Genomic DNA, 13,814 nt, shown 5'->3' with positions numbered 1-13,814 from the left:
TAGCACCGTGCTGATCTCTAACGCCACACGTGACTCCCCCCGGAGCCTAGTGCACAGCAGCTCCCTCTCCCCCTCAGCTTCTGCCCAGGGCTTCTCATTTTCGGGTTGTTTGCCATCTGCTGCGCCAACAGCTGCTGAGCTCGGCACAGTTAATTCTTTCCGCTTAGAAGATGGGAGCTACTTGCAACTTCCAGTGCAAGTTCAAAGTAAGATGCACTCAGGCAAAAAACAGTTTGGGGACAAAGCATACCTGCGCTTTTGGCTGATCTGCTTGTTTGAGGGACTTGCTCTTCTCAATCTTGTACAGCTGGGCTTTGGCCTTTTTCAGAAGACTGGCCACCCTCTTGTCGGTCATGGGCAGTTTGTCCGCCTGCGCCAACATCGAACTGATGGAGGAAGCGGAATGTTTAACAGTGCTTGACGAAGGAGCAGAAAGACGCAGGGCTTTTTCCTTCTCCAAAGAGGGCACAGTGGGGCTGAGGTCCAGGTCTGATTTGTCCAAGCCTCCTCTGCCTTTCTTGGAGGTTTTGGTTTTGGTGGCTGCTGTATCTGCCAGAGCGGCAGTGGAAGCATCTGCCGCAGGGTCTATTGCTGTTGACTTCTTCCGCCCAGCAGTTTTCTTGGCAGACGATGATGCTGCAACATCTTCACTGACAGCTTTTTCTTTGGGCATTTTACCTACAGGAAACAAAGCAGAGCTACTCTGAATTTCTGACCCTTTTCTCCGTTTCTCTTTCCTTGACTCCCGTTTGTTCTCTTTTTCTCTCTCTCTGTCTTTCTCTCTGCTCTTGTCCTTCTCCAGGCTTTTGTCGGCGTCTTTATCTTTGGAGAGTTCCTCGGCTGCCCTGTCCTTGCTCCTGCCCCTCTCAGTCTGGGGACTTGACGTGAACCAGGGGAAGAGAGGAGCAGGGCTGCTGGATGAGAAAGGCTCTGCTGGAGTGCTCGTCTGCTTCCTCGGTCGCTGGCTCCTTTCTGCCGATTCCCCAGACTGCGTTAGGGAATGGGAAGGAAAAGTAAAAGTTGAATTTAAGGCACTAGTGGCGAGAGAACTAACAGAAATGCTAGTTAATGAGGAAGAGACAGAGGACTGTGGGGTGAGAGTTGACAGGTCAGAGGTACTAAGTCTCCCGCTTCTCGTCCTCATGGAGTGCGAAGGAGATCTGGGTTCCGATCGGATGGGGCTGAACACTCTCCTCTTCCGCTTCCGAGAGGAGACACCTGTTGCAGAGGTCCCTGTGGCGGTTCGACCCACCGATGAGGGCAGCGTTACAGATTCAAAGATCCTGGAGTGGGCCTCGCTCGGCATGAACCTGGGTGCTCTCAGCAGAGAGCTCCTCTTGTGCATGTCGAACCTCGTTCCAGATTGGAGAGAGAACAGACGCGCCGGAGCTGTCGCACCAGGCGTTGAGAAGCCAGACGCAAAGCCAACATCCTCTGGTGTCAGCGGTGGGGGTCTGAAGTTATCGAAGATCGGTTTGCGAATAAGACCCTCTTTGGCATATTTTGCTGATGAGAAGTACTGGGGTTCCGACCTGGAATGCTTCAGGGAGGTCCACCTGAACGTTGGCTCGCGCAGAATCGACTTCCGTTTCTCTTGCATGGGCGCAGCGGAAGCAGGAAGAAAGGGGGAGGCTAATGGTATGGTGGGAGGCATCAGCCAAGGGGTATGGTCCGAGATGCTAGAAGCAGGCTGCAGCGGTGGCGGGGGAGTGAGCAGAGGAGGAGGAGGAGAGGAGGAGGACTGCTGCTGCGGTACGCTGGGCAAGGACGACAGCTTCTTGGCAGTCCTCTGGCCAAAACTTCTTTCCGTTATTGAAAATCTCCTGTTTCTCCTGTCGCCGTTATCGTTTTCAGGGGACTGAGAAACAGGAAGCGGTGTGTGAACTTCGGGAGTATTGCTTCGCTCCTCAGAAAGCGCCTGCATCTCCTCGGAAGCCTGGGAGTCCGTAGATGTATCCACGCTGGGGCTGCTGGACCGCGAGGAGTCTGAAGACATCTGAGATGAATGCTGAGAAGCAGCGCTGGACTTCTCACTGGAGCCACAGGACGTAGCGCTGAACCTGCTGTTCGGTGTGGATTCCAGTCTGGATATTTTAATAGGAGGATCATAGTCCTCATCCTCGATGAACCGTTTGGGTGTTTTAATAATCCGTGAAGAGATTGCACTCACAACTGGCATGATGAACTGTCGGATATTTTTGAGCTGGGTTCTCCCCTTCCTGCCCTGCAGTTTGGCTGCTTCTTTCTCGATCTTTTTCTGTGCCCCCTTTTTAGCCCTTTGCAAGAGCTGCTTAGCGATTGTGGCATCTGTCCTTTTGGTGGAAGGTATGATCCTAACGGGCTTAATCCTGCGTGGGCTCTGTCTCACAGCAGTCTTTTCTTCCTTCGTAAGAGGCGGCGTGCCATCCTTTTCTTTGCGAATCCTCTGGGGTTTCTCCAGCTGCGAGGGGATGACTAAGGCTGAGGAAGTTTTTAAGCGCTCAGAGGATGGTGGCCTCCCTCTCCTGCGCACGATCTGAACGCTCTTCCTCCCAATCTGAAGTTTCGCCCCAGGCTTAAATTTAGATTTCAGTGGGGACAGCTTACTAGTTCTTAGTTTCTTGATTTTAGTAGCTTGCTGAAATGTAGTAGACGGTGACCTTTTGATTTTTTTCAGACTCTCTTTTTCTTCCTTACTGCCCTTCTGAATGTCTGACGAGTCCTTTACTTGTGACAGTTTGAACTTCACGCTCGTAAGCGTCGGAGGTCTTCCTCGTCTTTTCTCCCCACTCTTTGATTCCTTCTTCTTCACTTTCTCCATAGATGTGGATTCAGACTTGCTTGAAGGGGAACAAACCGATGAAGAGTCTGACAGCACAGCTGAACTCCGGTCAGAACCGCTTCGAGGCCTCCCGCGAGGTTTCCTTGGACTGGATTTAACTGAGATGGAAGCAAAGAAAGCAGAGCACACATTAGATTTCTCTGAGTGTCACATCAGCATTCCCCAGGTCACGCAAGTATTTACTTGATTTAAGTCACACTGCCCGTACGAGTTGCCAAGACATTTGAGTTAATCAAACACAACAGTTTTAGCCACGTTTGTAAAGAGCACCTTCACAGCAAAGAACCAGAAAACAGGACTTTGGAATTCTGTCTAAAACACAATCTTGCCTTTTCATGACACCTCTGGATGCAGCGGCATAAACCCACTACCAACCTAATGGTGAGAGGGAACAATAATTCTCACAGGCTGATGCCAGCTTTCAGACACATTAAAAGATGTTCTGCTGGTTTTCTTTTCTTTAAGTAGATCACAGTCATCTGAAAGTGAAAAAAATCTCTCTTCTCTAGTTTCATCCATCTGCTCTGCTAAGGGACAGGTCTGTGAGGCAAGAACAAGGCACAGGGAGAGGCTGTGCAAAATGATTCACTAAATAAACCGATCCTGGTTTTGAAACACAGCACCTGGTGTTGCACTTGGAATCACTGAGCAGAGCTTGATCTCTTAGCCCACCAATGCATTTCAGGGCACATCCAACCCAAGCTGTGCCAGTGCTGGGCTGTCCCACTGCTCCAACAGCGCCTTCGTCCTTGGCTCAAAACACCTCTCAGCGAAGCACTCATGGCAGAGGCTGCTGGCAAGGCTGAGCTGGGCAGAGCACGGGGTGATGGAGCAGAATGATGCATCGAGAGCATTTACTGACGCTCTAAGAATCTAAGTCAAAGCCGAGCTTGTTCACTTGCAGTGCCACAACAACTTCAATCCTTGCTATTAAAATAACACCTCTCCAAAACACAGACGTTGGGTTTCAAACACCAGTTTCTTCAGTAACTCTTTTCTACAAAGTTTCCCTGTTCCATAACACATCAGTTGGAAACTGAGTGGAATCAAAAAAAAACAGTGCAGCTTTTACAGAAGATGAGATTTGATAGAACAAACAGGAAAGGCACAACAAAACCATCCCAAAGGAGAAAACAGCGTCAACATCCGATCCTGCGGCTGAACATACCTGTGGGGGACCTGGCGGGACTGGGGACTTTGACTTCTTCATCTGAACCAAAGCCTAGAAACTGTTCATCCTGCAATGAGAAAGCAGATTGACAGCTGAAGACAGGGACATTGAAACTAGATCCAGCTTAACCACCATCGAAGTGTGAAAGTACTCTGGACAACCTCCCCTCCCCAGGTAACAGGAGTTATGGAGAAACCAAGGACACAGACATGGGAAAACAAACCCTTACCACATAAAACCTGCTGCCTGTATCAAACCACAAAGGTCTACCCTTACAAGCTGTTATTCAGGATGCCCTGAAGACAAACTCCAGCGAAAGAAGCGTTTCTGTGTTTATTCTGCTGCTATAAACATAGATGAACTTCCTCCACGCCCATTTAAAAGTCTTCTCTCAGGATGAGCAGAAGCAGCTGAGGTCTACAATTCCACCTTAGCATCCTGGAGCTGTTCCGGAGAAGGAACAGCTACCACTTCTCCACTTTAGTCTTGCAGTACTCCCACCGGAGTGAGACATGCTGCAGAAACACCCGCTCCCAGCCTGCTGATCGATGGTCCCGTCACGCCTGCTTGCCGCTCCCGAGCACGTGGGCTCCCTGCAAGATGTAAACACTGCAGCGCCAGCGCTGCCTTCGCAGGGACGTGCACCAAGAGAAAAGGGTCCCAGCGCCCGGAGAGGCTGTTAACAAAGAGAAATTCGGGCTGAAATGGTCTAACTGCTGACAAACAAGCAGGAAAACATGCAGCTCCCTACAAACAGCCAGGGTTAGAAACGCAAAGGGAACAGCCACACACCCCGTGCGATTTCCTCGTTGTTAGCCGACCAAAGACAGAGATCTGCAGCGTTTTCAAACATACAACCCTGTGCCTGTCGCTCTGCTGGGCACAGAGAAAGGCCAAGTAACACTGGTTACTGGAATGCATCCTCCCCAAGGAAACAGAACTTAGTGCCGCAAGCAGAGAACTCTTAAGGCACGTATACAGCCCCAAAGACGGCAGTGATTTCCTTCCATAAACCAATTCATTTCCAAGTCTCTCAGCCCTAATTAAACAGCTCCCCAGTGCTTCATTCATTTGCTGCACAGGAACAGAGCTGAGCAAGGAGCAGCTCGCCGGCTGCAGCTCAAGCAGCACAGCCCAACACGCAGAGCCCTGGTACAGCAACAACACACTCGGGGGACACAGGGCTCTAAGAAGCAGGCACCTTTCCAACAGACAGTTTAAAGCACTAAATAAACAAACAAATCCTTTTCTGAAAGAGTAACCAGACTCAAAGTCTTATTTGCAAGACTGAATTAGAGACCAGCCCTGCCCAGAGAAGCAGGTCAGTCTGGTGCAATCTAAGCCAAGACCTTATACTAAAATCAGTTCCTGGCACTGGACACACGTGTGCGAAACGCTTACTGCCGGCCTCCTAACTGCAAACCTCTAGTATCCGGGGGCTGGGACCATGAAGCAAACAGTAAGACTCAAGTATCAAACAGTCTGGACCTGCAGTTGCCTCCAAATCCACATGCCTGCTGTGGTCGCTTCCTTCCTTTTGCTGCCCAGGATCCTAGAGCCAGTATTTCACCTGCAGCTGCCAAATCAGCTCTTGCTGTGTTTCTGACAATTGCCTGTCACCTGCAGCCGGCATCTATGTTGTTTTTAACCTGATCACCCTTACCTCGCTCTTCCAACAGCACACATTCATTCTGGTTTTGACCCAGTATCCTGGGAATGACCGTTCTTTCTCATTTCCCACCACGCCGTCACCACGAGTGCCTGCAGTAAAAGGCTCTCTCAAAACAACAACCACTTTGGTTCCATTCACAGCTACAAGCAGCACAACCAACATATCATCTGTGCTTGTTCAGTGAGTGGACTGGTGACCCTGAAACGGTTGTTCCTGCTGTCAGAAAAGGCAGCCTTCCAGCTCTTGAGAGAAGACTGAGAAGGCCACTAAACACCAGCATGTTTCACAGACTAAGCCATCCCATCCAGTTGGCCGTCACAGGTCAGAACGCAGTTTTGAGGCAAATGAAGCAGGAACGGCCTCTCTCCAGTTTGTCAGAAGTGGCTACAGAGCAGGACAGATGGAGAGTGATTAAAAGCCATAATGGTTATGAACGTGACCTCATTTACCTGGGAAAGAATAATGCAACGCACAAAAGGTCACTTGGGATTATAAATAAAAGGAGGACGGAAGGCAGGACGCCTGAACAAACTAGAGGGATGATCTCTCAATGGCAAAAGAGCTTCTACCTGCATCTCCCACTCAAACAGCAAAAGAGCTTCTACCTGCATCTCCCACTCAAATGTTACATGGCCTCAGCCATGTAAACCTCAAAGTTGGGAGCAGATGTAGAGGCTTTTCCCAAAGTAAACTGGCTGCTGCAAGGACAGAAAACTTGCAGGCAAATCTCTATGACAAGGTTCTCGAGCAAAGTTACTTCTGAAAGAACTTATGACTAAAGATCTTGGAGGGAAATCCACCCTCAAATGAGAGACTATCCCAAAGGCACCGACTGATGTTCCGATCTCTGATTGAGGAACGACAGCACAACTTGCACCACTACGGATGTGCGGAGTCACACAAGCTGTGATTGGAGCTGTCAGGGGCAGTAAGCCAGCCATTCCAATCAACTCTTGAACAGTCATTCAATGTTGCAATACAACTATAAGAACAGTGCTTTACTTCTCTCTACCACACATCACCTTGGATCTGGCCCCAGTTACACCGTTCCTCATCCTCCTGGAAAGAGAGAAACTATTTTTAGAAGCCCATTCAGAAGCCTGCTTAGTAACTCCGGCACAATATCTAACAGACTCCTCTTCCTTCAGCAGAGTAAACGGCCCCAGAGATTGGCAATAAGCAACACCCAGACAAATACCAGTATGCTCAGCGCTCCTGTCGGCTGCAGAATCATCCAAGAGTCCAGGGAGACGCTTCCCAAGGGATTACTTGCAATGCAACATCCCTAACAAGCAGCAGTGCGCTCGGTGTTACTGTGAGGTACGGATGGGGCTGAGCATCCACTTGCCTGTTCACGCTTTAATTGGATGAAGGTTTTGAACGGGAGTGCTGCACGGGCTCTGCCGAGGCTTCTCGGAACAGCCTCAACCTACAGTGCTTGTCCTGCGAGCACAGACCAGTTCTCAGCAGTGCCACCTCCGCAGGACAGCCCCAAATCCAAACAGCGAGAGGATGCGCCCCTGCTGCTGCTCTGCAGCTGTATCCTCAGCAATCGACCACAACAGCACAACCGTGATCAGGGCTGCAGCTCCCAGAGTCTCTCTGGTTTCAGAACTGGACAGGGCAGGTTGGTCTTTATGGGGCTCCAGTGCAGAGTGCTCCTGCTCTGCCAGCACTGCTAGACTAGCCAGTCTGCTAGAAGGAAAATGGGAAAATCCAGCATCAGAATGTAACAGCAAAGCCAGTTTCTCAAACTCTCAGCAGGAGAGACTAACTTACAGCAGCCCGCTAACCAAACACAGCCAGTCCCTGCTTTCCACAGCATCCTGGTTCCATCCTGGATGAGAAATTCCAGTTTACCATTTCCACTCTGAACAAGGAGGGATGCTTTCTCGACTACCTGAAACAGTCTCATGCTCGTCACACGAAGTTTCCAATACCACGTCCAAGGAAGAGGGTTAACCAAACTACCTAGAGCGACTGAACTTGCACCTGGCAAGGCAGAAGCCGGACCAAAGCCTCCTGGACCACATCTATCTTTAGCAGTGGCAAATTCATCTTTCAATCCTAGAGACGTGTCCACCACCAGCAACGCAGGGCGGCGTTACTGGAGTTGAACTCTGTTTTGTAGCTTGGCTCACAGGGGGCAACACCTCAGCCCTTGGTGGGAATCATGTTTTATCCCTTTTCCTTCAGGCTCAAGGATTTGCATGTTAGTGGTGCACAAGACTGAACTCAGGGATTCTCTGTGAACTCGTGTTCTTCACCAGAGTCATCCTCGGTGGCCACCAGTGCTAGAGAGACAGGAGATGCAGCCTCTGCAGACAGACGTAGCCTGCAGGACAGGGCAAGCGGTGGAGACCATCTCCACTGCAGCGACAAAGCTGGGCTGGTTTGGGACCTAAGCTGACAAAACAAAGTCCTTCTGCTGGAACGCTCCCTCTGGATGCGGGTTACCTGTGTTCCTCAACAGAAAGCCTCCCTGTCACAGCTTCACTTCACGCAGGACAGTTGGTCTCTTCCCGTTTAATTAGAGGTGGTCTGGGCCCTCAGAGTCACCCTGTCCTTTCTTTTGGTTCCTCCAAATGCAGCACAGTAAAATCTGCGGCCCCGCGCTCTGATGCCAATGCAGGAAGCACGCAGCGAAACACAGATGCAAGAATCTGTCCCACGAGTTCTCCAGCTGAAGGAAGCGCAGTGGAGCTGACCGGTGAGTACCACTGCTCTTCCAGCTCAGGCGTGACCGTGGTGGAGGCATGGAGCCGCTCCCTCCTCCCAGCACGTGGATCTTGCACCGTTTCAAAACAAGGCAGCCAATGTGGGCATCCACCAGACCAGCACCTATCTTGTAAAAACTCATCACCTATGTTAATGCCAGAAGCGCTACCGTGACGTTCCCTCTCAGATATTAAGTTCCTGCACCTTGCAAAGTGATGCAGATTCGAGGAGTGAAGAGACAACACGCATCCAGAGCCCTCTCAGCTTTTATGTCCCAAAGCTTCAATTAAACTTTAGGGATGAGGAGGAAGCTCTGAGCTGCCAGGCTCAGCAGTGACTTATAACCACGCGCAAGCTTCTTCTATTCCAAATATCGACATAACGAATCAAGAAAACATGACCACATTTCTCTTATTACTAAAGCACATCGAGCAGAAGGGATGATGCGCCATAAACATGCCGCCGTTTTCAGCCAGTCAAAGCTTTACTGTGCAAAAAGTCCCCCCCCCGTAGTTCTTGTGGTCCAAAACCAAGTATCACAGGCTGCTCCCGTAGAGTGAGCGGGTTTCGAGATGACTCAGTGAAACATCAAGTCAAGGATTCGTGTAAAGCCACCAGAAACCTGGGGTAGGCAGTGACACCCCAGCATTCAGGTGCCTTTTAGGCCTTTTAGATTAGAAGCAAGGCCTGCTCCACACCACAAAGTAGCCAAGGCCACGAGGGAAAGGCTGAACACAAGCCCTACTCTGAACTTATACTTTGTTGTTACATCCAGTTGTGGGAATCCACAATTTCAACAGGTATACACAGCAGCGAATGCTGGAAGGCAGCGTGCCACCAAGAGGTCAAAAGAATAAGCACGCAGAGCAGAAGTTATGGATAATAAGATAACACGGCGCCTTCCCCTGACTGCCACAGGCTCCTGAACCCAAAGCTGCAACCTGGAGTTCATTGCTGATGCAGAACCCCAACTTAGCTGAGAACAGGAATTGGTAGGGTCAGGGGAGACCCCCAGTCCCATGGGAGGAGACAGGGTGTGCAGCATTTCACAGGACATGGCGAGCCCTTGCCCCTTCCAGAAGAACATCTCCCCTGGAGCAGAAAACCACAGGGACCAGAGCATCACCCTTTCAGCACCAACGTGCAGCCGCCCTCTCCTCCAAGTAGACTACGAGTGGCATCCACAGGCTAGAAGTGCTGGAGCTCCTCTCTCATTCCCTGTGCCCACTTCACAGAGAACTCGTACCAAGGATAGCAGAGCTTGTCCTGCAGCTCCAAGTGATGGTCAGCAGTGCTGGGATCTTCCCTCTGACTGTAACACTGCAGAACAAGGCACTGTGCAGAACCGCACCCCTTAAGGCAAAAGTCTTGATCATCACTGAGGGAAAGAAACTAACTCAAGGAGTGAACTAAACCTGAACAGCTGAGAGCATCCACTCACTGAGTATGGCAGCACACGCTGCAAATTCAGCATGAGGGAAAGCATCTGGGCTACCCCTTCCCTGCTCAGAAGCACTCAGGTGAAGCTCAACCTACAGCCACCAAGCCACAAAGACCTTCTAGCACTCCTTTCCACTGTATCCAATGCTATTAGGCAGAGGGTTTAGTAGCTAAACAGAAAAGCTATGCAAGAGCTAAAAACCTTATGATACAGGAGACCCTGGATCATCAACTGCTAAAACCAAGAACGTTCACAAAGATCTTTCAAAGATGTTTTGGAGCTTTTTTGAGAGGCAAAAATATACTTTTGGAATATACAGTTGGAATTAAAAGGCAAATCAAACCAATATCATCTTTGAAAAAAAGAAAGAAAGGAAACAAAGCAACCCGCCCTGCTGACTCCTGAGCTGTTAACTCTGTGGCCCAGTTGGGAAGCCAGATTTCAGTCATTTCTGCCACCAAACCAGCGCTCGCGAGACATTAACTTCTTCCAAGTAGACCCAGTAAATTCCTTGGACCCTGGTCTACTGCAGACAATAAAATGGACCAATATCCCAAACCACAGCCTTTAAGAAACTGGCATTAAATAAAAGGGCTGCTGGCAGGCAGTCCTAGTTAAATCCCAAAGTGCTGTAGCGGTCAGGTAAAAAGCATTTCCACAATCAGTCTGGTGTGCACAAATACAACCCCCTTCCCTCCCACACCGCAGCCTGCGGAGCTAGAACAACTCAGGAATTACTCCAGCTCAGCTGTGAGCGACTAGCTCCACTTCATGGCTCGCAACAGAAAACACTGACACCGAGCTGTTGAGACACAAGAAATCTGGATATTCTCATGTGTTTTAAAAAACTCTGATATCCCCAGCAATGGAAAAGCAACACGGCCACTCTTTAAAAGGGCAAAGCTGCGCTCGCCTGCTCTGCAGCTGAGGACCTGCCCGCAGGAGGGACAGAACCAGCCTTTCAGAAAGAATCAAGCACTCCTACTACAAGGGACCTGGGGGATTTTCTTGCTGCTAACAAGCGACGCAAAACAAGAACTGGAGATGGGAACGCTGCAGCGTGTAGTAAGTAACACACCCCCATCATGTCTTCCTTGCACTGTCAGTAGGTGGGCAGCTGTCAGACTCTGGCTCTGCCTGCCTCTGAGAGGCTCCAGAACCCAGCAAACCCTAGGCAGGAAGAGGAGCAACTTGAGAAAATACGACGCGAAGCAGGCCAGCCAGCACTGCAGGTGCAGCGAGAAGGAGAAGCATCCTCAGGACGTGGCAGAGGGAACCCCCCGCACATCCTACCTGGAGCACAAGGATAACGCAAGAGGCAGCGGCAGGGAGCGCAGGAGGGCGGCCAGCATACCTCCTCTGTCTCTGCAGGTAGCCAGCGAGGCACAGGGATGTGTCCAGGGTTTGTGTGCATGTGCGCTTGGGCATCCCGGTGCACGTGTGTATGTGTGCTTGTGTGTCTCTGTGTGTGCGTGTGCACGCGGGAGGTGTGTCTGGGTGGGTGTGTGTCTCTGGGTGTGTGCAGGAGGGGTGTGTGTGTGTGTGTGTGTGTGCCGCTGGGGCGGAACGGGGATGCTGCGGGAGTGGGGCTGCTGCGTGGGGAGGAGTGGGCTGGGAGCGGGTCCAGAGCCGGGATGCAGCGGGGATGCCGTGGGGATGGAGCGGGACCAGGATGCTGCGGGGATGGAGCAGGGATGGAGTGAGGATGGAGCAGGACTAGGATGCAGCGGGGATGCCGTGGGGATGGAGCAGGGATGGAGTGGGGATGGGATGCAGAAGGGATGAAGCAGGGATGGAGCGGGTATGGGATACAGCGGGGATGGAGTAGAACTGGGATGCAGCGGGGATGGAGCGGGGATGGAGCAGGACTGGGATGCAGCGGGGATGGAGCGGGGATGGAGCAGGACTGGGATGCAGCAGGGATGGAGCAGGGATGGAGCAGGACTGGGATGCAGTGGGAATGGAGCAGGGATGGAGCAGGACTGGGATGCAGCAGGGATGGAGCGGGGATGGAGCAGGACTGGGATGGAGCAGGGATGGAGCAGGACTGGGATGCAGCGGGGATGGAGCGGGGATGGAGCAGGACTGGAGCGGGGATGGAGCAGGACTGGGATGCAGTTGGGATGGAGCAGGGATGGAGTGGGGATGGAGCAGGGATGGGATGCAGCAGGGATGGAGCGGGGATGGAGCAGGACTGGGATGCAGTTGGGATGGAGCAGGGATGCAGTGGGGATGGAGCAGGGATGGGATGCAGCAGGGATGGAGCGGGGATGGAGCAGGACTGGGATGCAGCGGGGATGGAGCGGGGCCGGGATGGAAAGGAGGATGGAGCGGGGCCGGGATGGAGCGGGGATGGAGCGGGGCCGGGGATGGAGAGGAGATGCAGCAGGGCCGGGCTGGAGCGGGGCTGCAGCGGGGCCGGGGCCGCGCCCTCCCGCGTCGCCCCCTCCCTCCCTCCCTCCTTCCCTCCCTCCTCCCGCCGTTCCCGCTCACCTCGCCGCCGCCCGCCTCGGCTCCGCAGGCGGCTCGGAAGCGCCGCAGGTTGATGCCGATGGCGGCCGAGACCTGGAGCGCCGCGTCGAAGCCCGGTCCCAGCCCGGGGCCCGCGGGGCCCGCCGCTGCCCCGCCTCCCCCGCTTCCCGCCGCCGCGCCGGGGCCGCCGCGCTCGCCCTCTCCCCCCGCCGCCGCCGCCGCCGCCGCCCCCGGCTCGGCGCCCCGCAGGCTGCGCACGGCCGCCACCCGCAGCCGGTTCCCCCCCAGCCCGCGGCGGCCCCCGGCGCCGCTGCCGGGCCGGGCCGGGAAGCGCCACCGACCGCTGTGCGCCATCTTTCCTGTGAGGCGACGAGCCGGAGAGCGGGGCCGGGCCGCGCCCCGCGCCCTGCATAGCGATCCGGGGCCCCGCAGCCGCCCTGCATAACCGCGCCGCTTATCCAGGTTGCGGGGCCCCGCCGCCCCGCCGCCCGGGAACCTGGATGGGAGGCTGGCTGCGGGGGCCCCGCCTGCATAACGCCGGGCGCTATGCTCGATCCGGGGCCCCGGCCCCCGCGCCGCCCCGCGCCCCGCATGGCGCCGCGGCCCGGAGGAAGGCGCGGGGCGCCCCGCAACGTGGATAAGGGCCGCGCACCCGCTTCTGCTGCTGGGGAGGCCGCTCCCCGGCGCTTCGTGGAAGGGTTTGGGTCGGTAGGGACGGCAAAGCCCATCCAGTCCCATCCCTGCCGCGGGCGGGGGCACCTCCCGCTGCATCAGGGGCTCCCAGCCCCATCCAACCTGGCCTTGAACCCCTCCAGACACGGGGCAGCCCCCTCCAGGCAGGTCAATTAAAATCTCGGATGGTTTCACGGAAGGATTTCCGAGCTCTCTCCCATGTTAAATCCCAGCGCTGTGGGATGCAGCACTGAGCCCTCGCAAACGCCCGCCCCAAAGAGAGGTTGGCACAGGTAGCAACACGTCCTCCGAGCGGGACCGTGGGGCTCTCTTGGCACCAGGAACCTCCTGCAAGTCCAGATCAGACCTTAAATCCCACATGTAACCTCCCTGTCTCTCTGCTGTTAAGGGATGCGTGCTGCAGACTGCCACAGGGATGTGCCTGGCATGTTCCCCTCCCTGGTGTCTGTCTGCCCGGCCACAGATTCGGGAAGATGGGAGCCAAGAGCTGATTTTGAGGCTGTTGTTCCCTCTCACCAGTGCGTGCATTGGGCATCAGGCTGTGGCACAAGTTAGAATTGCCAGTGCCCTTTGCGAAAACACATCCCCTTCTTAAAGAGGACTGAGCAAAGGGATCACCCAGCCTTGGCTTCCCCATCTACCCTGTGGAGGTGGCTGTGGCCAAGCTGTGACCCACAGCTGCCAGCCCAGGAATCCTTCTTATGAACACAAAAAGAGCCACTTTTTTAATGGTTGCTACCAGCCGCCTTCTGGTGGCTGAATGTGGAGTGTGCAAGCTCACCTGCGCTACCTGTCCCGGCAGCTCCTCACTGGCATGAGGTGCTGA

The 13,814-nt window shown here is 53.7% G+C and overlaps 2 protein-coding genes across 5 annotated transcripts in view; one reads left to right on the top strand and one right to left on the bottom strand.

Moving 5' to 3' along the window:
- Window positions 1-12,664, bottom strand: part of KMT2A (lysine methyltransferase 2A) — a 39,727-nt gene extending 27,063 nt beyond the window's left edge. For 3 of the 4 annotated variants that reach the window (XM_069876588.1, XM_069876590.1, XM_069876589.1), the window contains exons 1-3: window positions 12,317-12,649; window positions 3,990-4,059; window positions 251-2,919 (exon numbers count right to left, since the gene is read on the bottom strand). In XM_069876588.1, coding sequence (XP_069732689.1) covers window positions 251-2,919; window positions 3,990-4,059; window positions 12,317-12,649 — 3,072 coding nt within the window. Of the gene's footprint in view, window positions 1-250; window positions 2,920-3,989; window positions 4,060-12,316 lie in introns of all 4 variants that reach the window. The other variant, XM_069876591.1, reaches the window with a different exon arrangement.
- Window positions 1-13,814, top strand: part of CENATAC (centrosomal AT-AC splicing factor) — a 365,184-nt gene that overhangs the window by 98,497 nt on the left and 252,873 nt on the right. The window lies entirely within an intron of this gene.

This window comes from Phaenicophaeus curvirostris, chromosome 25, assembly GCF_032191515.1.
Source record: "Phaenicophaeus curvirostris isolate KB17595 chromosome 25, BPBGC_Pcur_1.0, whole genome shotgun sequence".
Taxonomy (NCBI): domain Eukaryota; kingdom Metazoa; phylum Chordata; class Aves; order Cuculiformes; family Cuculidae; genus Phaenicophaeus; species Phaenicophaeus curvirostris.
Note: the sequence above shows the minus strand (reverse complement) of the source record. Positions and strands in the feature narration are given on the sequence as shown.